General features: G+C 38.0%; 1 protein-coding gene across 1 annotated transcript in view; it reads right to left on the reverse strand.

Annotated features, from left to right (window-relative positions):
• Positions 1-24,555: 24,555 nt before the first annotated feature.
• LSAMP (limbic system associated membrane protein) overlaps positions 24,556-27,541 on the reverse strand; it is a 551,275-nt gene continuing 548,289 nt past the window's right edge. The window contains exon 7 of the mRNA XM_063305680.1: positions 24,556-27,167. Within this exon, the coding sequence (XP_063161750.1) occupies positions 27,070-27,167 (98 nt within the window). The 3' untranslated portion in view covers positions 24,556-27,069. The remainder of the gene's footprint in view (positions 27,168-27,541) is intronic.

Consider the following 27,541-nt stretch of genomic DNA (forward strand, 5'->3'; position numbering starts at 1 on the left):
CTGCTCCCACCTTAGCCACAAAGCCAGCTGGGTGACCTTGAGACAGTCACTCTCTCAGCCCTGGGAAGGAGGCAATGGCAAATCACTTCCAAAAGGTTTTGCCAAGAAAACTTCAGGGACTAGTCCAGGCAGCCACCAAGAGTCAACACTGACTCTAAGGCATGAGAGCCAGTTTGATGTAGTGGTAAAAGTATCAGGCTAGAAACTGGGAGGCTGTGAGTTCTAGTCCTGCCTTAGGCATGAAGCCAGCTAGGCGACCTTGGGCCAGTCACTCTCCCTCTGCCGTAGTAAGGAGCCAATGGCAGACCACTTCTGAAATCTTGCCAAGAAAACTGCAGGGACTAGTCCAGGAAGCCACCAGGAGTCAAAAACTGATTTGAAGGCACACAGCCAAAACCCCCCAGATAAATAGGATGCATGTACTAGGTCCAAAACTATTTACAGCTTTGCTTTGCAGGTTAATACCACCATATTGAATTCATCTTGGAAATGAGCATGCAACTAATTCAAGATCACTATTATATTGAAAGTTGTTCCTATCAGTTTTCTGGCAGCATTTTCTTGTGGTTATAGTTCTAGATTCTCTTCAAGGGCAGACTCATACAAAGCACATTATAGCAATTCAAATTGGATATTGCTAAAGCATAAGTCACAATAGCTGGTCCATTTCTGTTTAAGAATTGTTGTAGATTGATCTACATCTACATCAAGAACACTATGTGATTAAGTTTGCCTGTTTCTCCAGTGTCAAAGTAGGATAAAGGAATATTCCTCCACAGCAGACTTGCTCAGCAACCTCATCCTGAACAGATTGTTTACTCAGCTGCCAGATCCAGGCTCTACTATTCAAATGACTTGCTAGAATTTCAGTCTTACCTTCACCCAAATTATACTCTTGCAGATACTGATCTAGCACCTATATGGTTTCCCTTAACTCAGATGACATCCTGAATATGAAATCCTTGCATAATCTCTCTGGTGGCTTCACGCAGATGTTAAACAACACATAATGAAATCCTCATGTTACTCAATACCAGTATTTTGAAAGCATTGTGGTTGAATTCTTGGCTCAAGTTGACTCAGCCTTCCATCCTTCCGTGGTCAGTAAAATGAGCACCCAACTTGCTGGGGAAGGTGATGGCTGGGGAAGGCAATGGCAAACCACCCCAATATAGTCTGCCAAGAAAATGTTGCAAAAGTGGCATCCCCCCAAAGGGTCAGACATGACTCGGTGCTTGCACAGGGGACCTTTCACCTTTCACATGGTTGAAATTAGTCTGGAACAGGTACTACACAGGCTGATGTGGTATGAAGTTTAATGTGCTGGATTAGGATTGAGGACACCCAGATTCAAGTCTACCATCAGCTATGGAAACTCACCTTGTGACTTTGGACCAGTCACTCTGTCTCAGCACCACATACCACGCAGAAAAGAAGGGGGAAAATGGTGAAGGGAATGCTCCTGAAGCTCCTAAAAGGAAGTGGGATATCAATCTAACACGTACTTCCGAAAGTAATTTGGAGAATGTAATGCCATCCAGTGGGTTAATAACACTAAACTGTTATTCAAAGCATTCAGAGAATTTGGAGGCCATTTTTTACACAGGAACATGTCTGTTTTTGGTGTTCATCTCTTACTAACTCAGACTGGCTACCCTGAAAGCCGTCTTCTCCCTAATATTTGATCTAATAAATGATACCATGTTTCATATTTTGCAGTTTGCTTAAAAATAAAAATGGCTGTGGGTATGAAAATGAGTAAGCCAGGTTTCCTTTCAAATATTAATTGGTTAACTCTTAATTAATATTTTGGGCAGCATTGGGAACCACAAAAATGAATTTGTGGGAGGAGATGCTGCAGGTAGTCCATAAACTGTAAATTAAGTAAACTTAAGTTCTACATTAAAATGTTCTTTGATGGTGAAACTCACATTATCCATTGGAAATGCCTTACATGCCTCACCACAAATACTCTATAATTATTAAAGCAGAAGGATTTCTTCTTTCCTACTATTTTATTTCCATTCAGCTTTGCCTAAAATTACAAAAGCAACTTGAGGAAGAAGTTAGACAATATGGATCTTTTAAGTAATGAAGTAACTGTCTTTCTTCCTCATGGACTATCTTGTAAGATGAAAACTGAAATACCATTTAATTTCCAACCCATGGGCAATTTCAGAATTCTATGAAGGCAGTGATGTAGTCAGAAAGCAGATTCAAGTCACAATTTGGCTGATCCTCCCCCTCCTCCTCCTCCTCTTATTATTATGCCTCAAATCACATGAATTTTCACCTCAAATCTCTGCACAGAACCATACAAAATGTGCATTAAGACATGGGATGAGGCCTGCAAAGCCAGTCATGCTATAATCTCCCATTCCCCCATATATTTATTCATAAAGATATAAGTTCAGTTGCCCATATTTTCCATTCAGTACTTTTTACTACAGAATTGACAATTAAACTTGCCTAGGACAACTATCACTATTCAAAGAAATCAGTTCCATCTTTCTGTCAGTCCTTATACAAGTTTATGAATAAAAATTTACTTTCAACATTTCTTTAGAAATAAAAGAGAACTTTGGTGAAATTCTTATGGGTAGAGGGTAAGGCTACCACATTTGGGGTGTAAACTTCTGGAAGACCTCTGGATAGTAACAAAGAGTTACAGTTCTTTGCATTTCTTTGCCACTGTTTAGTGGTTATTCAGATTTTTGCAGCCCAGACATGGTAGACCCAGTAGAAGGTGATATTCTGCCACTTATTTAGTAATGAGTTACCAAAATTATGCATGAATGTCCTACCTTATATTGCACCTTGCTTTGTACACTTCAATCCAATTCCAAATGAAAATAATGTGAGGGGATTTCTACATTTATTATTTTTTTTCAGTAGTAGTAGTGTTACTACTGTAGCAGTCTGACCTTGAGAAACTGGGGAGAAAGTCTCTAATTCTGGAGAAATTAGAGGTAAATATCCACCAAAACTTTCTGCTCATAAATTTTGTGAAACATTTTGAAAGACAATTATACCTATGTTCTAAGATCAATGTTCTAAGCAGTCACATGTACATTATATAAGATATCCAATTGTGTGGACTAGGGATGTCCGGAACTATATTGGATTCTCTCCCCGCCCCCCAACCCCAGCCATGGATAGTGCCTTTCAGAGCCTCTCCAAAAGTCACTGCTAAATTGAGTTTCTTAATATGATAGAAGAGAAAAACTATTGATTACACTGAGAGTAACTATATTAATTGTATTTTATTAATTCACATTTAATTACATTTCAACTAAACGAAAACAAATGTAATTTTGTCCCGTCCTGCCCTGCCCATCTTTTTATCCTAGTTCTGACTGTATTTGGAAATGCCCCTCCCAACACATTTCTTAAAGGCTGTGTACAGACTGAAAACAGTTGAACACCTCAATATAGACAATTGATAATTATACAAAATGTGGACATATGTTTTTACTATTTACTATTTCAAACAGGTAGGGTAAGAAAAATACAGTGGTTGCATTTGAGAAAATAAAGTCCAGCAAAATGAGTTACTTATTCTATTTTTTACCACCTTGTTGAGTTAAATACCTAATTTGGTACTGGAATACCTGCTTTAATTTTGAGCTGACACTCCTTTTGTATTCAGAAGGAAATAGCTTCTTCAGTCAAAATACTCCAGAGATCAACATCATTTATGGACTTGGTGCATTTGTTTTTTTCTTATGGTATTTCAGGCTATGTTACATCTCATGTGTAAAAGTTACAATTACACCTGTATGATCTCTACTATAAGGAGAAGTGGATGTTTGTGGTTGTTGTGAACTTGATTGGTAAAACCGAGTATCAGGTCTCTTTCTTTCCACTGTAATGGAATAAATGTCAGGCCTTGGTAATTTTTTTTCTGTGCTGTTCAAGATGTTATTTCTTTTATCTCCTCTGGCATCCACTTTCAAAAGTTATTTTCATTTCTAAAGGTCCTCTGAAAAGTATTCAAAAGCAGTCATTTATTATTCAAAATCACAGATTTTTAATACTGTGTCCCAGTACTGCCCAGTAGTACAGCAGGTGTGTAACTGCAACTGAACAATGGTGATGTGGGGTATATGTCCTGGGCCCAACTCCATTTGTTTGGAAATAGCTTGCTTTTTGCTTGCCTTTCCTGCCTCAGTTGCTGGCATAATAACCGATATCATTTACATAGGACTTGAGTGAGAGAAAGGGCATACCTAGAGTAATGCTTCTTCCACAGTCTATAAAGGAGATTAACTAAAGAAGAAAATGTAGCTACACACACACACACACACACACACACTTAATGAAGATTTGGAAAAAATGACACATACAGAAGATGTAAGGAGGGCCAAGTCACAAAGGAAGAGTACAGGCAGCCTGGAACTGTAGAGCTGTTGTCACAAAAGTGAAAGCTGAGAATAAACTGAGGTTAGTGAAGGGTGTTAATAATAACAAAAAGAGATACTTTAGATATGGTTAAAATAAAAGGAAAAGAATATGCCAGCTACTCACAGAAGAAGGCAAAATTTAGCAGGAAAAAAAGAAAGACCAGAGGTACCCATTCTCCTGTTTTGATTCAATCTTTCTCCAACAGAAAATTCTGAGTTCTACTAGGAAATGTGAAGGGCAGGTTGCAGGGGCAGGATTAAAACTTGAAAGACGTATAGAATTAGTTTAAATATGCAGAAGACCCAGATGATTGTCATTCCAGGGTGCTGAAGAAACTAGCTGATGATCTGGCTGAATTCTTATGTATTATATTTTAGAAATCTGGGAGAACTAGGAAGTGCAGATGCCTGTAGGAAAGTATATCTGTATCTTCAAAAAGAAGAAAAAGGAAAATTCAGCAACTGACAGAGCAGTCAGTCTGACACTGACTCCTGGGAAGATTCTAGTGCAGCTCATAAACAGATAAACAACTTAAAAACTATATGATAATTACCAGAAGTCAACAATGATTTGTCAAAAACAATTTTGCTAGATTAATCTTATCTCCTTCTCTTTTTAGATTTGGTAACTTCCTTACTAGGGACGCGGTGGCGCTGCGGGTTAAACCGCTGAGCTGCCGATCGGAAGGTCGGCGGTTCGAAACCGCGCGGCGGGGTGAGCTCCCGTTGCTCGTCCCAGCTCCTGCTCACCTAGCAGTTCGAAAACATGCAAATGTGAGTAGATCAATAGGTACCGCTTCGGCGGGAAGGTAACGGCGTTCCGTGTCGTCATGCTGGCCACATGACCCGGAAGTGTCTATGACAACGCCGGCTCCAAGGCTTAGAAACGGAGATGAGCACCGCCCCCTAGAGTCGGACATGACTGGACTTTACGTCAAGGGAAACCTTTACCTTTACCTTAACTTCCTTACTAGATTGTAGAAATGTTATGGACCAAATGTACATTGTTTGGCAACATTTGGCAAAGTATGCCATTTTATATGATCAGCAAGCTAGATAAATGTGGGCTGGATGGCCTAACATTTTAGATACATACTATAGCTGGCTTGAAAATTGTACTCAAGAGTACTCTCGTTCCTCATTATATTGGAAAGAAGTATTAACTGGGTTGCCACAGGGTTCAAAGCTAGGTACTCTGATTTGGACACAAGAAGAGAGAATGCTTAGCAAATTTCCAGATGACACAAATCAGAGTGGGATAGCTAATACCAGATTATGTGAGCTAATTATTTCACTCTATTTTGCTTTGGGTGGATTTCACTGAGCACTGTGTCCAGTCCTGGGCACCACACTAAGAAAGATTCAGAGAAAGACATTAAACAGAATCAGAAAACTTGAAATTAAACTCTGTGAAGGGAGACTGGAGATGCTAGGTATGTTTAGCCATGAGAAAAGATTAACGATAGCGCTCTTATAGCACTCTTCAAATACCTGAAAGTATTTCACATAGAAGAAAGTCAAGACCTGTTCCCTTTCATCCCAGAATAATGGATTTAATGGATTTAAGTTACAGGAAGGCAGCAAATTCTGTCTGAATGTTGTAAAAAACATCCTGACAGTAAGAGCAGTTTAACAGTGAAATCAATTACACAGAGAAGCAGTCAGTTCCCTTTCACTGATATTCAACCAGAGGCTTTGATTTCAGATCCTACACTGAGGAGACAGTTGGTAAGAGTTTTCTGGGAAGCATCCCGCCCCCAATTAACAGTTTAGTAGGGAGAAATTTTCTTGTTTTTATTCTTTTTAACTACACCAAGGCTAGCTTAGGGCTTATGTGACTGCTTTTGAGTGCTAACCTCTGAGAAATGATCCACCGATTTCTGGTAATTAGATAGGAATTTGAAAAAATGTGTGTTTGTGTGTGTTCATGTTTCTGTTCTGCCTTGGGAGCTGTGGTTCCCTGCCTATGCCTTGCACATTCAAGCCTGTAAATTAAGAAAGCATATTAACAGAGAGGCAAGGTCAGCACTAGTTTGACAAGGTGTTCCACAAAATAACCTTTCCTTTGAAGGGAGCAAGATGAAATGACTGGAAAACAGCACTTTAATGCCCCACAATGCTTTAGCTTGATCCTAGGTCAGAGGTACTGTAAGAATTAAAGTGGCTGTTAGTCAAGCTTCCAGGTGGAACTCTTCGCTGGGGTGGAGGTGGAAGGAGGGCCAGGAGACATCTGGGCTACAATCAATAGATGGCAACAAAGAGATAGAGAGTTCTATATCACATTGATATTTTCTAGAGGGGGCTTTGAAGCTCTGACATGGTATGACTATTGGTGAGGGAAGGAAAAAGACTGCTCCAAACATATGTCAGCAAAGCCCTTGCCAGTGTGTTGATATCCTCCCTGTTGCCCAGTGATGTCAAATGTTGATTCTATCCTTGGACAGACACCATAGCCCTCTCTCTTAAAATAAGTGTTTTGTATATTCTGGCAGAAAAGAAATGAGATAGAATAAGAAATATGTCAGGATGCAAATAAAAACATGGAAAGGGTTACTATATGGCACTAGTAAGCATATTAGTGCATACGTTTGTATGTATGTAAAAATGAAGTCTTGGCTGCTAAGGTTAGAAGCTCCGTGATTCATCTGTCCATATCCTGTCTTTAAGCAGTAGCAATCTGGTTCATTTGCTGTCTTTGGCTTCTGGGTTTTGTTGGTAGAGAGGCCATTAATAAGGCTTTCTGGCCTGTCACTTCATGCTATGCATCTTTTGAAGTTGTGTCCCTCTGGACCCATTAAAAAAAGCAACTATGTCTTCTGAGACATACTGTATGAGTCTAGTAAGCAGTGCCTGTATTGTTGTTTTAAAGCACTATCATTCTAATTCACTGATGGTATGTAAAGAGAACTGATATAAACCTGGTAGAAGATCTTCTGTGAGAAAGTGAATCTTTTGTGAAAGTGACAATTGGAGCACTACTGACTTGTAAAGGGGAGAAGTTCCATAATATATTTTGAACTGCGATCTAAGACTTTTCAGAAATGAGCTCTGGGAGCGGCTTGAAATGAGAATCCAATTGGTATTGAATTTTAATGCCTGGACAGGATCATGGGTAGAGAAAATTGATCTGTGAACAACTGACCCAGCCAATTAACCCTACAATGGTTAGTCTTAATCAGACTTGGTTGTTTGGGATTTATCTGGGCTAGACTGATTTCTCCTACTCAATTAACTCCCCCATAACATGTGACCTACTTACCAGTTAGCTACCTACCTGAAAGTTTATTTCAGATGTTTGATTGGCCAGGTTGAAGAGCTACTGTTGCCCCCCGCCCCACGGTACTTTACTAGGTGCTCCATCACTATGGCTAAATGGAATAAAAAAGGGGAACATATAGGTAAACTGGATTTTTATTAATTTATTTTGATTTGCTAAAGTACAGACAAAAAGAAGAAAAAAAGAAAAAATATAGAAAGAAGTAACTCAAACACTAAAATAAAGCAAAATACATCATAACATGTATAGTAAATACAATCACATTATAAAGCAGCTCACTTTTTGAACAATAGACTGAACCTTTACCACATGAGTCATACTGATTTCTCTTTTTATATTATATCTATAGAAGTCCAGTTCAAAGGGTGAAAAGGAACACATTTTTTCAATCCAAGATTTTACATTTGGGGTTGTATATTTTTTTGTAGCTGCACATTACTACTGGCTTTACTACAGTCTAAGCCTGATATACCTCAAGTTCTTCATAGATTTACAAATGTACATAATTTAACTTTACATTAACATCTTTAAACCTTAATTCTCTTTTCAATTTTATATATATATAACCAAAATGGGACAACCAAAGCCACTTTCAAATTATATGTGTTCTTTCAAATTTATTACATCTCCACAATAAAAAAAAATCTGATAGTAAACCTTTCTGAACATCCATTAGGGTGTCCAATAATCCTGAAAAAAAAATCTGCAGATATTCTTTAGAATGCAACACTGTGGAAAAAAACCTATAGGGGGGATGAGCAACCTACAGTCCGCAGGTTACATGAAGATCCCAACCTTCTTTTTTTGCATCTCTGAACTGTGAAGAATATGCTACTGACAGAGAGAAACCACCACATTGCGGATGTACAATTTCTGGTTGATTGTAAAAGTAAAATAGAGAGATTATTGTGAGCCTTTTTATAGACTTTACATACAAAAAAAGTGTAATACCTCTACTTGCTTCAAAACATGAAACTCTTGCTGTTGCTGGTCACTTGCAATGATATCATCGCATCATGCCCCTACCTGCTGCAATCCCAGAGTGGGGACATGGTGCCATTTTTAAGTACCTGGAGATCAAGACCTATCATTGCAGGATACAAGGCATGTTCTAAAGTTACCTGAAGGCAGATTCTGATTTAATGTTAGATTTAGATTTAATGTTAGATTTAATGTTAATGTTCCTTGGATGTATTCATATACAGGAGGACAGGCATCTTTTATGGATGCTTTAATTTGGATTGCTGCAATGGATAGAATGATATAATCAGTTGCCTGTGTGGCTCTTTCTAACTCTAGCATTATAACTTTTGCTTTTAATAAGTGTCCGATTCATTCTTTCTCAGACTCTGGAAACTATTTGCCAATTGGACAATGCAGGGTTAGAAGACCAATTATCTGATTTGTTATGATGCAGCTTCTTATTCAGCTTTTGCAAATATTTGACATTGCCTCTCAATTTTGACTGATTTAGATCAATTCAGAATGCTGGAAATCCATGTGGTTTAACCTGATCTCAATCAGGTTAAACTGCATGGATGTTTTCTATGCCTGAATACATACAAGTTGATTCAGATGGCCAAACAGAATTTGCCAAATTTCTGAATTTATTTGAACATTCTGAACAAATTAAGCTAATTTGCACACTCCTGTTTACTTCACTTCATTTATTGCCTGTTTCTTCTGTCTGTAATGTTGCATATAAGTGTAGATAAGAGAGATAGCCCCCGTCTTATGTAGAAGGTGAACTTGGGTGAACCTACCTGTGCCGGACTCTCAGAAGCAAGTAAGAATCAAGGCTGGGACTGTTTTGTGTACTGTAAAGTTTAGTACTGATATGTTATTTCAGATGCATTTATATCCAGGGAAAGAAAGATGACCATGAAGGTGCGTGGAGAGAGCATGATCCTCTCTCCCTTTATGCTACTGGTTGCCTTCAAATATGTCCTTTTCTTACCACACATGCCACTAAGATTATTTTCTCTAATATTAAATCTACAGTGAAAGTAATAAAAAGCCATGTATTACTTGAAATGTATACCTGAGTGACAGTATTAATCAGGCTTCCACTACCCATACCCACTTTGGAAGGGGAATGTTTATGGACATGTTTGCTCTAGATTTGCAGCATATTCATAAAATTCATCTTACTCACCAGGTATTCATTGCCACCCACACACTTCTCCAGTGCCGATCAACAGTGTATGTCAAGGAATGAGTCAGCACATTTTCAGCCTGTTGCTATGCAGCTCAGCTCATCAAGCATTCAAACCTCTCTTATAGTATTTTGGCTAGAGAGCAGACTTGTAAAAGCAGAGGAAGATTTATAATGCAGGCAGAAAGGTACGTAGGAGTGTGATCATGAACTATGGCTTCAAGTGCCCTCTTGGAGCAAATGCCCCCATAGAGCAATTTTTGTTTTTTAATTCGTTCAATCATGTTCTATTCTCAGAGACTGCCTGGACAAGTCCCCACAGTTTTCTTGGCAAGGTTTTTCAGAAGTGGTTTGCCATTGCCTCCCTCCTAGGTCTGAGAGAGAGTGACTGGCCCAAGGTCACCCAGCTGGCTTTGTGTTTAAGGTGGGACTAGAACTCTCTGTCTCTTGGTTTCTAGCCTGATGCCTCAACCACGACATCAAACTGGGCCATAGAGCAATTAGGAATGAGTAAATTGCCCACCGCTTGAATTATCATTGGGCTTCCAAATTATCAGTGGAAAAAAAGGCCTACTTCTTCAGAGGGTTCTAAAGCTGGCTCATGATGCTTTCCATATGCTTTCCATTTTTTAATTTTATTTTTATTTGTACTTAGGTCTAACCGTTTTTAACTGTTGTTTTATTTGTTTTAACTGACTGTTTCTTGTACACTGCCCAGAGTCATGTTTGTGAGATGAGCAGCTATATCTGATAAATACAATAATAAAATAATAAATAAAATAAAATAAAATAATAAATAAATAAAATAAAATAAAATGTGTATTCTCACAGAATAATTAAGTGTAAGTACTATACAGTGAAAAGACTATAGATTTGATCACTGAAATTAAATGGCAAAATTGCTGATTTTCATTGGTATGCAATTTTTCCATTTTTTGTAACAATGGGGGACAGAAGGGATTAGGCTTCCACAAGGCTTAATAGGCTATTTCATCCCAGTTCCATGAAAATACAACAAACGGAAATGAAAGGTAATAATAACAACAAAACCCCAGACTAAATATGATGAAGAAAATTAAAGGAAGTATGGCTTTTGATTATAAGAAGCTAGCCCACTCTTGCTCTAGACCAAAGTAGTGCTTGGTTGCTTTGTTCAGGCAACACAAGATAGTGATGCCTGTTACAGTTTAGGCAATGATTTTGTCAAAATTCAGGTGTTAATTGGATAGGTTTCATATCCTGCAATGTTACCACCTCCCAAAAGAGAGACAGAAGTTAATTATAAACACAGATAAAATCCCTGTGTAATGTGCTTCTCTCCATTCTTGCACTGTCAGCTCCAGAGATTCCCTTCTGTCCATAAATAAGTGCATGTGATATATTTCTTATTTTTATGCCTATAAGTACATATATACTTACAGTAGTTATTAACATGAATTGCCTGTGAAATAAGTTTACATAAGGTTCATAAAAGTAATGGATGCCTTATCTTATATATACCAACCACTCTTTCACACACAACTATCCCCACACACATTAACCCACAAACTCTTGCTTTAGCTGCAGCAACACAGAAAAAAAGATAGAGATGAAAGAAGAATGGGCAGATGCAATGAGAAGGGAAGGAAAAGAAAGTGGGAAACAAGACTGAACAGAGATTTTGTGAGGGGAAGGGAACAAACTAAAAGAAAGCAAAGTCCTATTTAGGCATTATGAAAAGGATTAGCATTCACCAGGCAGGCCCCCTCTCATATTAGAGCTAATCTTCAAAATAAGCCACACTTTACAACAATCATACCTGTAACCACTTGTACCTCTCACTCTTGTTTTGAAAAATGTAAGATGACACTCTACTCCCACCCCCATTCATAGATAATCATGGTTTTGATTATCTATTTTTGTCAGGATAATTTGTCTGCTTCCATATGCACTGGACATGAAAGTTATGTCTCTGTTTTTCTGTCTGCCTTGGATCACAGGCTGTGGTCTGCCACAAAAAGCATTCTACAGTACATCTAGATCTTCTAGACCATACCAGGCTTAGACCTTTCCCATCAAGCCTCAAACAAGAGGAAGCTCTTGTGCCATTACTAAGCTACTGAAGGTACTATTGAGGTCACTGGATTACCTGATCTAATCAATGCCTTGTGGTACTATCCTTTCAAATTGATTGTATATAGCCTTTATACTGCAAGTGGATTTTCTAAGAAATAGTACAAAGCCATCACTGGCACAGAGTGGTGATGACTCTGCACTACTTCCTGTAACTGGGGCCCTAGGCAAACCATGAAATAAGAGCCCACCCATAACAAAAAATGCATTCTTTAATTTGATTTTTTTTCTTGGAATTTGGCATCTACTTAAAATCTACTTAAAATTGGTGCCCTTGGCAAACACCTCATTTCTCTGCCTGCATGCATATAGTTCCCCTGAATGCATATAGTGACTTTGGTTCTGTTCTGTCAGAGAACCAGCTGCAATTTACCCATTCGAACTGGCATTTAGATCAACCAAAGCAGAAGCAAGTATAGCATTAGGAAAATACAGACCCCTTACTCTAGGCAGCAAAACTCTAGTGTACAAGCAACAGAAACCAGAGTTTTGCCCCAAAATAGGTTTTATTGCAAAAACGTATCAAAATGTGGAGGGTTTTTTTTTTTAATCATATGGCATAGCAGTTCAGTGTTCATGCTGCTTTTTCTTGCTGGGAAATCCTTGTGAGGTCCAGCAGCCAGATGTGTAGACTATTTAGCCATGACAAGTCACATTGCCCAGGGTGCACCATGAGGAGGCTAGTCTACATTGCACCAAGTTGGGCTGAGAGAGAGTGACTGGCCCAGGGTCACCCAGCTGGCTTTCATGCCTAAGGCGGGACTAGAACTCACAGAATCCTGGTTTCTAGCCCAGAACCTTAACCACTAGACCAAGCTGGGTCTCAAAATGTGGAGTCCTTGGTGCTCTCTGAGCCTTGTTGTTTTCTTGCAGACGTTTCATTGCCAGACTAGGCAACATCTTCAGTGCGAACAGGGAGAGGGCCTTGCTCTCTATTTATATATAGTGGCTTGCCCTGCTTGTGTTGATGGGGGTGCTGTTCTCTCCTTGGGAGTTCTTTGATTGGGCTGTTGTTTGCTGCTTGGTTGATTGCCTGAGTTAATAGTTCCTTGATTAGGGTGTATTGTGCTGTTTGATTGGTAATCTGGTGTTAATCCTAGTGTTAATCTTTGCATATCTGGGTGCTGATTGCTGGCGAGGAGGTGTTCTGAACTTTTGGCCCAGAAGCATGTGACAACCAGTATAGCGAGCCCCCTGCACACTGTAGGATTCATTATGCCATTCCCGGTAGATGACTATCCAGCCCTTGTTTGAAAACCTCCAGTGAAGGGGAAGAAATGACTCCATGTAGTAACCTATTCCATCGACTGACAACTCTTACTGGTAAGAAGTTCTTCCTAATATCTAATCTGAATCTCCATTCTTGAAGTTTCAGCCTTACCCTCTGGAGCAAGTGAGAATAAGTCCAAACCCTCTATAATAATGCCCCTTCTTGATGCCCCTTCAGATGTTGTTAGCCTTCTTTGCATCTGCATTACACTGAAAGGTAGTACTGTATGGCAAGGGTAACAAGCTTATAACTCTTCAGAAATATTTGTACTACATCATTTCCTGTATTAGGAAATGCTGCTTAGAATGATAAGAGTTACAATCCCAATTATATCTGGTAGACTCCACATTCTATAGAGAGGTATAAGGAGGAAGAGGAACTCTGAAGCAGAATCAAAATCAGAGGAATGGAGGAATTCTAGGGTATTACAGACTTAGGAAGCAAAACATTCAGAAATTCTTATTTAACAAGAAAGAGCTCTGTGCCATATTCAATAACCCTGTAAGCAATGGTAGTATGGTAAAATGGCTCCCACATGGTTGGCTGAGTCTCATTTAAATTGGAATATGCCAGTTTAATATTTCTGGCTCATTATCTAATCTATGACAGCTAAAAAGATGACAGAAGAACCAATGATTATTTTCCTGCACTCAGTACCTTAAGCCTTTGTTGCATTAGTGCTTGTATATCCAGGGTGCAAAAATCTAGACCAGTGTTTCTGGACCTTGGCAACTTTCAGATATGTGGATTTCAACTCCCAGAATTCCCCAGTATCTTAAAGTTTCCAAGGTCCAGAAACACTGATTTAGACAGCCACAAAATGGCAGCAAAGAAATATAGAAAATACGAACTCTTTGCTGCCATCTAGTGGTCATCTGGATTGTAGAAGTTCATCTTTAGTGGTTCCACAAAAATAATATCTCACTAAGTCAAGGATTCCTACTTGTCTTGTTTTCCAAAAGGATTTTTAAAGAGTTTTTGTGCTTAGAGTTGTAGAGTTCTAAACTTTCTACTGCAGTGAGACCTGAGGAATCTGATTAGTGTAATATTTAAATAGGATTTAAATACTTAACAAACTTTTTTCTTGAAACTTCTATCCAATTATGATTTAGAAAACAACAACAAAGGGGTGGTGGAGGAGGAGGAATAATAGCTTTTTTTCCCTTCCCTGCACATGGTAGTTTGAATTCAGATGGTGTCATCAATTAAGAAAATAAAATTAGCAAACAAGGAAGATGAATGACACATAGCTCTTTATACCTGAACGCTGGATGAGCTAGATGTCTGCTTTTTGCTGCTACTGTACAGAGCATAATGGCTAAAGTGATTTGGGCCAAATAGTTTTGTAGAAAATGCATTTAGGCAGAGGTCTTTCTCACTCCTTGTGCCATACTGTGGCCTATGTAGTATAGCTTGGTTTGTGAGGAGACTGGCCTCATGTGGCTGACTCACTTTTAATCCCAACATTGTGATTCTGTTTTATGTCAGTATGGCAACTGGTCTTTCCTGAGGTGAAGAAGTCATAAAAACATCTTGACACATCACTCCTGTTACATCACTTGGAAAAAACAGGAGAGATTTCTCAATGTGCTCAGAACTGTCTTCAAATTATTTTAAGTAGCAGTTGAGGCAGTTGGAGCAGCTCAACGAAAGCAATGCTGTTGTTTCACTTTTGCAAGTGAGAAGGCCAAGGTACTTCATGAAGTGGCTGAGTGTTCACTCAAACTTGTATTAAACCAAGGCATGCTCTCAAAGATCTGCAAACCCTATTCTCTTTTGTAACTTCACAATAATCAGAGGGTAACAAGGTAGTGATATTTCTTCTATCAAACAGGAGAGGATTCAGAGACGGAGCTTAAAGAAATCATGGAAGATAATACTCTCCCTCCTTCCTCCTTCTCAATAGCCTCAGTCATTACATTTTGTGATGCCATCCAAGGATGTAGACAAGACAAGAAATGAAGACTCAGTTCCTCCTTTCCATGTTTATTTCATTTTTGTTTTTTGTGGGTTTTTCGTTTGTTTTTTTTTTTCCTTTTAAGATCACAGAAGAGCAGAGCATTCATAGATGTAAATACACAAAAATATGGAAGTTAAATACACTGTGAAAAGAAAATGAAAAGAAAAAAAGGTTTATCTTTTTTACACACACACACACACACACACTTGCGCTTTTAAACTTTTCTTTCACAGAGCTAGTTTTTGAAAAATTAACAGGAAAAAAAAATAGAATGACTGTGTTCTTGTTTTATTAAAGAGAAATTCAGATCTTGTCCACGGTGCTGGGGAAAATTATATATAAAGATATAGATATATAGATATATATTTATTTATATGTATATAACACTGTTAATGAGGAGAATTCTAACCACCCAGCAGCACAACAAGAAGAGCCTGGACCATCTTCCCAAAGGCCAGGTGGAAAAAGAAATGGCTGCAGTTGGAGAAATAGAAAGGTTGAGAGTTGCCATAGACATCATCACTATTCTTTTCCTATCTTCATCCACATAACCATTTTTCTTGTCAGCAGAACCTCATCACAAACCACAAACCTTATGGTTTTTATTATACAAAATTGTTTTAAAGCATGTTAGGTTGCATGTATCCTAGGGAAAGACGGAGAAAGGGAATATGTTTGGGGGTGTGGTCAAAAGTTTTGAAAGCATGTAAAATTCTACACGGTGCTGTTTACATGCACCTTATTTTTGAGAGTATATCTCAGATGGGTAGAAACCCACATGAGGGAAATATTTTTTATTTTAGATGGCCTTTCAGTGCAAGGTAAATATATCTTTATCTTCCTTGAGTATTGTTATATTATATGTAGGATTGAATCTTGGCTTAATTAGTTGCCATTACACCCACTGAAATAATGAGACTGGTTCTTCATTTATTATTTAATTTATCTGAATATTCATCTTTTTCCATAGCCATAAACCCCATGAATTTCAATTTCAGTAGGAACTAAGTGTAAATTTCTTAGATTGGCTCCAATCAATAGAATCCATTGATATACTAGGAATTAAATAAACATATACTTCTATATATAAACTGACTAATTCTCATCTAAGTAACTTTAAGTAGGGATATTGAACAAAACAGTCCTTTGCATTTTTTTGCAACTACTTGATGTTTTCAAATTGAACTTCAGCGTATATTTTACTAAATTACATTTTTTTAAAAAATTCCATCCCTTTCTCCAGAATTTGGGAGAGCACATCTAGTTCCTGGCATGGATTGTGAGGTCAATATACAAATTGCAATAGTATGATGCTGAAAATTCCATAGAGATTTGTATAGCTGCATTTCTAGGAGCTATAATTTGAATTCAAAACTGCATGGTAGTAATAGCTGACATGCCACACAAATTCACAAATGGAGAGAAACACTTTTTTTTTAAGCTCATTCGTGAAGAATCCCTTTATGATAGTTGAAGCATATTACACCAACTAGCTGATGACACTAAGAAAATATATTCAATGTTGTCATTATAAACTGGTTTAGTTGATAGATGGAAAACCTTGCTTTTGGCTGGCTTAAGTTATTCTGACTGTAATGTGAGATCTTCTGTTCCACCACTGGATAATATTTCTCAAAACTGGAGAAAGAGAGGAAGATTATTTTTTTGATATTCTGTTTTATTTGTTAAGATCAACATCCACAGCAATAACTAAGCATTTCAGGACAAAGGATTACTTTATGTCTTAGTAGATTTGGCTTAAGAGAACAGAAAAAGGTAGCCTCTCTGTAGTATGTAATGTTCTCATTTGCAAGAAGGAATGAAAAATACCCACGAAGAGACTACATTCTGTAAACAACTTGAACCTCTTTTCCTCTTACCTCTTTGACCAACTTAAATTTATATATATATATATATGTGTGTGTGTGTGTGTGTGTAAGACAGTCTTTCACAGGTTAATGAAAATAGCTGAAGTGATATTTTATTTTCTGATATGCTTTTCAAACTGGATTTTTTTCTGAATATTTTGGGAAAAAATCTGTGCAGTACCCTTTTACATATTTTGTCTATTTCTGATTCATGAATAAATGTCTCTCTCTAAAGAGAGACTGAAAATATCTCTCTATTGTATGCTGTAGTGAATACTCCAGCATTTTCAGTCCACAGGACATTTGGCTGTTCTTTGTTATAAACTCAAATGTAACAATAACCTAAATTGTCCCTCATTGGGATTAAAATGTACGCAGTAGATTATTTTACCTATAGAAGGAGAAGCTTCCTTTCCATTCACCTGGGGTCTTTCCCAAAAAGGTTTAAAGGAGTTATAGTATGCAATGTATGGAAACTTTTTTTGGAGTGGCCAAAAGTAAGGATAGCTAAGTCTATCTCTGCCCTTTTTATTAAATGTCCATTCACCCTTTGGGAGGTAAAAATAGATGTGACCTCAGATTTTATATATAGACTTTTGAAGTGATGGGAAGCATGGTCAGTATAACTGCATTTGCTTGGGTAATTAGGCAGAAAATCTTAACTCCACTGATCCATTGACCAAATTCCCATTGGCTTTTCCACAATCAGGGTTGCATCCTTCACTGTTTAATTGGAACAAATATGCCCTCATCTTGTTGGGGAAAGTTTTCTGATTTAAGATCTGAGAACCCAGAGTTTGCTGCTGGAAAATAACTGATCTGCCAGAATGCCAATGACTCTCAGATCTACCGCCTTAGAATTTTACAGGCAGTTTTGCCACTGTAAGACACATACAAACTTATATACTCTGATTATGGTTGTAGTTCATGTATTTCAAGATGGCTGTCTTCCTACCCTCTGCATACTCTGAGAAGAAAGAGATGCTTCTTCTCATGCTTTAAGCCACAAAGGCTGTATTCTTTATTTTTTTGGGATGAAGGGGGAAATGTTAACCATCTGCTAGCAAGCAATGTGTCATCTTTGTATCTAAGTGTTCCTTCTTCTGTGCAGACATCAGTGGACATTTCATGTCACTTTCGTATATTTACAAACTTGTAGAAGAAATACATTTTTTTCTATTTTTGCTTATATGACACTAAATGTTACACTTCCATCAATCAAACACAATTACACCTACAGTCTCAAGGAACTGGTATCCCCTTCTGAATCACGATCCAGACATGGTGAGAAGCTGTAGCTTTTTAGAGCAGTGCAGGGAAAAGAGAGACAGGGGCAGCATAAAGAGAAAGTGTGCAAACACAGTATGAACATCTTCACACAAATGTGTCATCATACATTTACTCACTCTTTTTGACTCCCCCCAATCCCTCTTGACATCAACAATAAGCAAAAGAAGTCAAGAGCCAATAAGAACTGAGAGTGTACAGAATCTTTCAGGAAGCACAAAGACCGCATCTGACTCTCTAAAGAATAGCCCAAAACTGAATAATTATTATTCTTTCAAATAAAATACCATCCATGGATGTCTTATTAATAGATTGCTAAAAACTTTACAAAACTGTAACTTGCATGCATTTTTTCTGTAAAGTGCCTCAGTGTACATCCCCATTACACAGAGAGAAGCTTGGCCATAAAATAGAAGAATTGACTAAAGTCTCATCATGAGTCAGCAACAAAATATCTAGGAATATGATTCATGTTTCTCTGCTCCATTCTGAAGTTTTTGCCCTATTTCTTGCTTCAGTCCATCTTATTCTGTTTAAGGAAAACCCTGTTGTTGCTGTTTTGTTATCTTACAAGTATACTTTAAAAAGCATAAGTGTTTAGTCTTCTTTTTCCTAAAAAAAGAAAAAGAAAAAAGAAAATGCAGCCAATAGCACAGTGTTTATCAGGAAACCTAAATAATAATAATAATAATAATAATAATAATAAACCAGTGCATTCAGACCAACATTTCCAAATGGACCTACCACAGCAAAGCTAAGGGACATATATGGCACTGACAAAGAACAAGGCAAATAACAGAGAAGATATAGTGAGAGGACCTTAGCTCCTTTCCAGATGTGTTAAATGTATGGCTGGCATTGTATGCTCACATTCTACAAGTACTTGCCAAATGATGGGAGGTGTCACTACTCAACACAGGAGCATAATTTATTGTAGAAGCCAATGTCAGCCCCTGATCATATAAGGGCACAAGTCACAACAGTCTACAATCAATACATCTAGACATTTCTGCAGATACCCTGGTGGTTGTGATATACCATCCAGCTTTCATTGAACCATAAATGATTCAGTGATCCTTGCAGTCTAGCTTTGCCTCTTATTATGACTACTCAATCTTGAAACAACAAGTTTATCACAACTTATTTCTGTTTATTCTAACTTTCCTTTCTGTTTTGTTTCCTAGCAGAAAACTTTTGTTCATAAATGGTTCCTTCTCCTCTGGGAACCCCAGTACTTTCCTTAATCTACCAGTTTATCTGCCAGGATAGGTTAGTATTGTATTATTGAGTTTATTAAGAGCAGAGACTGGGATTCCTGTGAAGGTCCTGCACTTGTCTGCAGAACATGTAATTGTCCTAATGATTATTACTGGAGCTCTGACTTATAAGCAACTACTCTATTTACCTCAAAGGAAGACAGTTCTGAATTAAAGATGATGTCCCACCTCCAAGGAAATTAGAAAGAAAACTTATATGTCTCAGTTTCTCTGCCAATTTAAGATGGCTGTGTCATTACAAATTATTTGGATGGTGGTGGTGGTGGAGGAAACTACTTCTCCTTCAAGTAAATACAGTGCCAGTTATGGACATACAATCTATGCTTTTAAATATGATACATTGAATTAAATGGGATTTACATCCTAGTAAGAGTATAGGTTCATAGCCATAAGCCCTAGGAAACAGAGCTGAAAGCCTATGTACACACTTTGTTTTGAGTTGGAAAAAATCCAACAACTGAATTTTACCTTCAGTTTAAAACTAATAAAATGGCCTCTTAGAAATATATTTCACAGTACAATTACAAAGTCCCATACCCTGAAAAATATGAATATTAATTGTGGCCTTATTACATAAAGGCTTCCTAGAAGGCCACGTCTATGGCATTTGAAGGAGCAAAGTGATCTTGTGGCAATCTTTTAACTTCAAAAATGGGCACAAATTGTTTACCAGTAACAAAGGAACAGAACATGTAACCAACAGAGTTAACAGAGGCCAAGCCTCGGTGGTAAATGCACAAATACACTTACTTATTCTCTCTCTCTCTCTCTCTCTCTCACACACACACACACACACACATGCACCCACACCCACAGACACACACACACAGCCTCTCTTTCCCTCAGCTCTTATTGTGAAGGTTCCCTCCATTATTATCATCACAGCCAAAAATATAAAATAAAAATGGATATAGAAGTTCCAATAAGAATTTTATTTTATAAAATGGGGCTGTGTGTGAAAGAGCTGGCATCTACTAGAACAGCTTAACTGGAATGGTAGGATGGAAAACTGATTAATTCCCCAGTCTTAAAAGTTCAAAACCCTCTTTTCTCCTTTCCCAGTGGAAGCTCCTCTTCGAAGAAACCCATGCGGAAGAAGGAGAAGTCACAAAAGGGAAACAGAGATATGGGCTTTTAACCTTAACTTCAACTGCCTTTTTCCCATATATACCCCTTTTTTTAAACCCAATATAAATGCAGTCACCTTGCTGCTGAAAAGCATCCACTGAAAGGTGTGAAGAAGCTATTAAAAATTATATATCAGAAAAAGGTAGGATGAGTTTTTCATGTAGAACTGTGATATTTATTAGGGATAATGATAACGGAAGTGGAATGGTAAAGAATATGTATTATATATTATAGTAATTATTTTTTGTGAGCCAACTGCAACGAAATTTCATTTTAATGTGCACCTTGGTGTATAGTGGAATGACAATAAAAGCTATTCTATTCTATTCTATTCTATTCTATTCTATTCTATTCTATTCTATTCTATTCTATTCTATTCTATTCTATTCTGCCTAATAATTTTTCCAATTTTGTCTTGTTTCTAGAACCTTCTGCACACTTTATCAAAATTATGGGGATTCATGTCCAAAAAAATAAAAAAAATTCTGGAAGCAGAACATATTGGCAAATTTCTGAAGTAAGCTCGAAGTGGAAATACATTTAATAGACATGTGTATAACACTTCTGATAGTTTCTTATTGTATGGAAAAGAAGCTGCTTGTAGCAGAGACACAGAAGGTGCTTAGCAATTGTTTTCTCTGTCTGCCACTTTTCCATTGAAAATTACGTCTCCAAATTTCTCTCTGTGGAGTCTATATGCATATTTAATTTCACAAAGAAGCTGTTGGGAAGAAGTATTTCTTTACCCCACCTTCAATTTATTTTCAGACTTGAAATTCTTTTCATCCTGTTGATGGAAAAAAGAAATGCAAATGTTTATATGTTCTTATAAAAGAGAATGAACTGAAATGTGTACCCTTTCATAATCAATCAGTCAGAACTCCTTTAGGTCTAGATTTCTATTTGCTACCATTAATTATGTTACTGAAAATACTTATTCTAGTATCATAGCATTTTCCAGAAGGCACAAATGAAAAAACTCTAAGAGTTTGCAAACCACAGAAAAGTGAATGCTTGCTGGCATGGTTACCCTTAACCCAAACTGAGAGTCCTTTCTACTCAATCACCTTTCTACAGGTACAGTACATTCTACAATGTTTTGAGAATGTTGGCTAAAGCATTAGTGGTACTGCTGAACTAGCTTAACAATTGATGGATCAGGTAATGTTCAGAAAACAAAGTGCTGTACAAACTTTGATGCTTCCCTGAAACCCAGCATATAGGTCCCTATAGGTCTCTTAGACGTACTGGGACAATTAGCAGAATTCTAGACAGCCTAGCCAATGAACAGTAGGAATGTTAGGAAATGTACTCCCTGAAGATCTGGAGGACATCCATTTGAGAAAAGCTTTTCAAAGGTATTCAAAATATTTGAACAGTTCTTGGACATTAACAGCATTACTGAACAAGAAACCAAGATCCTTGTAAGCCCCAAGGAAGCACCTTATTTGCTGTTTGAAGACTCTTTACATGTTCTGCAGGAGCAGGCATGGGAAGGATCCTTTTGTACATTTATGTATCATCAAACTATGCAATCTTCTGGGAAGGAATGCTTTTTTTTCTGTTTGTAAGTTGTGCTCCCTCTTTTTCTCTTTCTTTTTATCTCTCTCTTGCCCAAACCTTTCACCATTCACTTTTCTGCTTCCTGCCTTTATAGAATATTAAATGTCCAATGGTAAATTATAAGCTTTGAAAGGATGGCACTAGGAAGTGTCTGGATGCTTAACTGACTGCCAGAGTAGGCCCCAAATGGCAGAACTCCGCAAAAACAAATTGCTAAAGCAGAAGGAAGAGATGCTGCTGTGCTGTTCATCAAGGGACAGCTGCCTTGCAATAGTGGCATGGAACAAGGAGATCCTTATTGAGGGCAGGTGTTCATTATAGTAAAACAGGGTTCCTCAACCTTGGCAACTCTAAGCTGTGTAGACTTCAACTCCCAGAATTCCCCAGCCAGCTTTGCTGGCTGGGGAATTCTGGAAGTTAAAGTTCGCACAGCTTAGAGTTGCCAAGGTTGAGGAACCCTGTAGTAAAAGAAGGATCTAGTGTGCAGTCCCTCTGGTGGGAGGAGATGGACAGTGACAAATTTGATAAATACAAATAAATAAATAAATACACACCCACACAGGAATTTAAATATGGATTTTCTAGTCATTCACAGTTCCTGCTGTTATATCTTCTATGGGTTCATCCACATTGTAATGTGCTTTTCTCCCATATCATGGATGGGAGGAATGTATATTGATATAAAAAGGGCTTCCCCCACAGCGTCTCTTTGATTGCAACTGAGCAATGAGGTTAATAGGGTGCTGCTCTCACAGAATGTAATGTGGGGTAGTTTCAGGGCAGCAGCTGGGTTCCTGGATCCCTTTCTATCCAACCTTACACAGTGGCAGGAAAATCCAACTTCTGCCCTTAATGTATGATGGCGTGGGTTCAGAGTTTGGGCTGTCATTTTCGTTGTTTCAGAGGTATTTTACTTTACTTGCAAAAGGTGGCTCACATTGGAAGTGGAGTGCTTCTCTTCTTACTAGGACTGAAAATGAAGGAAAATAGTCCAATATTCCTGTGTCTACAATTAAAAAGCAATGGCTACAATGAAAAACTGCACTTTCAAGCTTTGCCACAGAAGTCTTCTGATATCCTGGAAGACAAACGTTGCAGTTGCTTTTCTCCAACATGCACCAACATGGAAAAAAAGTTGCTGGGCAAAGTTCTGCCTTCTGCTTATTAATGGGAATATTGGCCTCATGGTAGATCTGCATTCAGTCTTACATGAGGTTGATATTCCCAACTCTGAACCTGCTTCCAAAAGAAATAGGCTGCACAAGTGAGGTGTCCTATCTCCAGGTGGAAGGCCATGGAGGTACAGAGCCCAGCAACCAGATGGATTGGGTAGTCCCCCAGCAGACTTGCCAGACCAACTGATCCACCCACCTCTGATTAGCCCTCCACTGTGTACCCTAGAATATCTGCAAAGAAGACCTTGTGCTGTAATGCCAGCAAAAATCTTAGAATCTTTCATGCCAGACCCGCTTAGACTGGCTTCAAACTGCCCCAGCAGCAGTCTTGGAATGAGATGGAGACTATGTTGTGAAAACCTGTCCATGAGAAACAGTGGGGTGTCTTCTCACTACATGTGAATGAGCCCTTAGAAAGAAACCAACAGTTGCCCAAATAAAATCTAGATCATTTTAATGAACAAGTGTAATGAATTGCACTTGTGAAGCTAATCAAATGGGTAGTCAGCATTAAGTGTGATACATTAACTCTGGATTTGATAATATATCATGATGGATGCTTATTTACCTTCAAATATTTGGCATATAATTAACTTCCTCACTGAACTAGGTAAGGGTTAGGGTTTAAATAGTTGCCTCTCTGCTTTCTTAAGAAAAAAAAGAACAATTTGGGACAAGAGTATGTTACTTTAATTCAGTTTGTCCCTTTCTGTAAAGCAGAGAGGTAAATGATCTGTTTAGATCCATATGTGCCCAATTTTCAGTAACAAGCCAGTGTGAGGTAATTACTGATGCAAACCAGGGTAAGCCAATTTTGAAACACAAGTATCTAATTTATATCAGGAATGGGCAGATTCCCCACCCTTACTGACTTGGCTTGAGAAAGATAGGAACCCCCAAAGCAAACCACAGTATAAAAAGGCTGTTCCTATAAAATAGGTAAATAGCATATCACTAGATTCTTAATTTCAGCTAGCAGTGGTTTTCCTTTTCAACTAATCTTCTTATCATGATTTAGGAGATGGCTTTTAAAATCTTATCTTTCTGGATTTTTAAAGGATGTAAAATCAAAATGTTGGCACGTTAATTTTTTTATTGTTGCAAAATTACATTTACTTTAGCATAGTTATAAGCAAGCTTGTATTGTTGCTGTATGATGGTTATGCATGTCGTGTAGGGTATAATTCACCATCCTGAGGTTGGGACAGGTTTTCCCACTACCTTATTAAAGGAAGAAAATAACTTCCTTGTGAAAATTGACCAGGCACAGGGGTCAGTGTTAGGGAGAGAAAAACATTACAACACCAATTCCAAAAGTGAATTTGAATTTTCCATTCCCATCACACTTTATAGTAGGATTAAAACTAGGCTCAAAATTCTGCTAGCTTTTGCCTTCCTACAAAAATTCTCAAAAAAAGCACATTACTTAAAGTACATATAGACAGCAGTAGGGTTTTTTAAGAGATTACTTCAGAAAACTCTGTAGTTTAAAACTCTGCATTAGGGAATTTAACTGTCAAGGAAAGAAACACAGTGATTCACATTTTAAAAAAGGTTTTCGAAAATTTACGTTAATAGTTACATAAATTTGGGGAAATCCATATAAGGCCTCTATATATTATGACATGTTGCAAGTATGCATTCAAAATTTTCTATGATTTTTTTTTAATCTGTAGAAAAAAGACTGCTGGCCCAGAATATAAATTTACAAATATGGATTTTAAGAAGGCAGGAACTTTAGAGATTCATACATCCTTAGTTAGAATAATTGTAGCCACAGGTTAATTCATTAGAACAGCTGCAAGATAAAAATCCTTATGGCAAAAGATTAGCTATTCTTCTCACTCAAAGATTTGTCTTTTTATTCCCCTTTTATGCTAGCTGCTTTCTGTGACAAGTGTTCTCACAAACCACCCACAGTGAGGGGGACTGCCTGACATGACCCTGTCCAAGCATAGGAAAGATGGCCACTAATGCAAGTAAAAGATAGTAAATAATTGCAGGATCAGTATCAGGCATACACAACACACAGCCATACTACAAATGGTTTACGTTGGGGCTAGACAAAATATGGCCATTCATATGTTCTTGAAGTACAATTAGACATAACCAGCATAGCTGATGGTGTGGGATGAGGATTGTATATGGCCTACCGCTGCTATAAGTGATATACTTTATTGCTCTTCTCCAACCAATAATGGTAACCTACCATCCTCTTCGTCCCATGACAAAACCTCAGAGCCTTATATATGCCATTCTACCACTATGCAACATGTATGCTAACATGTGCTGTCTACCCTGTCCAGGTTTCTCTAGCTTCCTGGAACATCTGGAGCCCATTAAACATTTATCTTCAATTCTCTAAGTCTGGATCCAGTTATACCCTGCATAGCCTAGACTGAGCCACTTTTGCTGATTTTTCAACTCCCTCTCTCTGCAGTGAATGGAATGGGGATTTGGACAAATGAACTATTAAAACTACAATTGTTACTATGTGATCCTCATTCAGTCAAGAGTGAACATGCTCAAGGGTAATGGAATCTGCAGACTCCTTGAGGCTCAGAATCTTTGGCCCTATCTAAGGCTAGGTAGACAGAGAAAAATTGAAGAGCAATGAGGGTAACAAACAGGTTACACTTGATTGCTCTCCAAATTTAACAGGAGAATAAGGATGTGCTCTAAATTTTAGATTCTAAAACTGGGATTGCAGGAAGAAGTCAAAGCAAAATCTTTTGGAAAAACCATTGTGTATCTCGCAGAATTGACATCCAAGCGAAACAGTCATCCTCATGTGCAATGCAAGCCATTATCTACAGGGATGAGTTTATGTACACAGGGACTGTTTTCTTTGCATGCTTTTGAGAGAGAGAAAGAGAGAGAGAAAGAGAGAGATGCACACATACACAGAAACATGCACGCATACATACATGACAGAAAGAGAGGGAGACAGGGAGACTGGCAAGAACAAAAGGGCAGATGAGTAGAATTTTTAAGTTTTATCATCCTCAAAGCATCATGGGCTAAGACACCCAGAAATATATGGGACAGCCTAAGGGAGAGGCAGTGAGGTAAGGGCTGTGCGGAGTTTCTTCATGGGACACCAGTATGCTAGAGAACTCTGCATCATTCTTTACAGGTATCTGAAAAAGCTAAATATCACTTTAAGAAATTACCAAGCCAATTAAAAGATTATGGCTATCAACATCAAAGCAAAGGCCATTTCTTTCCTTGAAGGAGGGAGGGAGGGAAAGGAAAGAGGGAGGAGAAAATGATATGAGGGAATGGAGATAATAAAGTGAAATTTCATTGTTTCTTTTTACAGCATCTCAGCATCCTTAGAAGAATCCAGCCTCCTTAGTGTAATAATCTGTCTCCCATACTCCCAGATGGTCAGTGACTTGACAGTTGTTAGAATAAATGTGGCTGATTCTTCTTTCATTGAAATTTCTCCCCTTTGTTGTGGCACACACAAAAGTTGTGAAAGAAGTTGTCCTTTCCCTCCCCCCACTCTTTGTTGCTCTGTCTCCTGTATGACATTTTTGTTTTGCTTTGTGTGTTGTTCTTGATGTTGCTGGGTTTTTATTTCAGCTGTTATTAACATTTGCTGAGTAGGCAGAACACAGACGCTGCCAACAGCCACAGTGGTACGGCCAGACACATTGATCCATTGCCTGCAATTCCTGTACCAGGTCCTATGGGATGAGAAAGAGAAGACAAAAAAAAAGAACAAAAAATTACATATAGAGTAATATATATGAAATGGGGTATATAAGGGAATAACATTCTCATTCCTCCATTTTCCTCAATCTGTTGATGCCCTCTTATACAGTATGTACTGGAAATCAACTGCCATAAACCCACAAAGATAAGGTCATGCTGCTTGAAGATTGCAGGGATTGGACCCCAATGCTCTTGGAAGATAGATTGAAGAAGACCATATCAGTGGAGGAGTCCTATGTTTTAGATGCCTACAGTTAGGAAAATTGGCAGTGGAAGTTCTTAAAGTTAGATAATTCTTGCTCCTGTCATGTTGGTTTACTTTGGGCCTGACTATAATATAAAACAT

The sequence above is a fragment of the Candoia aspera genome, chromosome 5 (assembly GCF_035149785.1).
Source record: "Candoia aspera isolate rCanAsp1 chromosome 5, rCanAsp1.hap2, whole genome shotgun sequence".
Classification (NCBI taxonomy): domain Eukaryota; kingdom Metazoa; phylum Chordata; class Lepidosauria; order Squamata; family Boidae; genus Candoia; species Candoia aspera.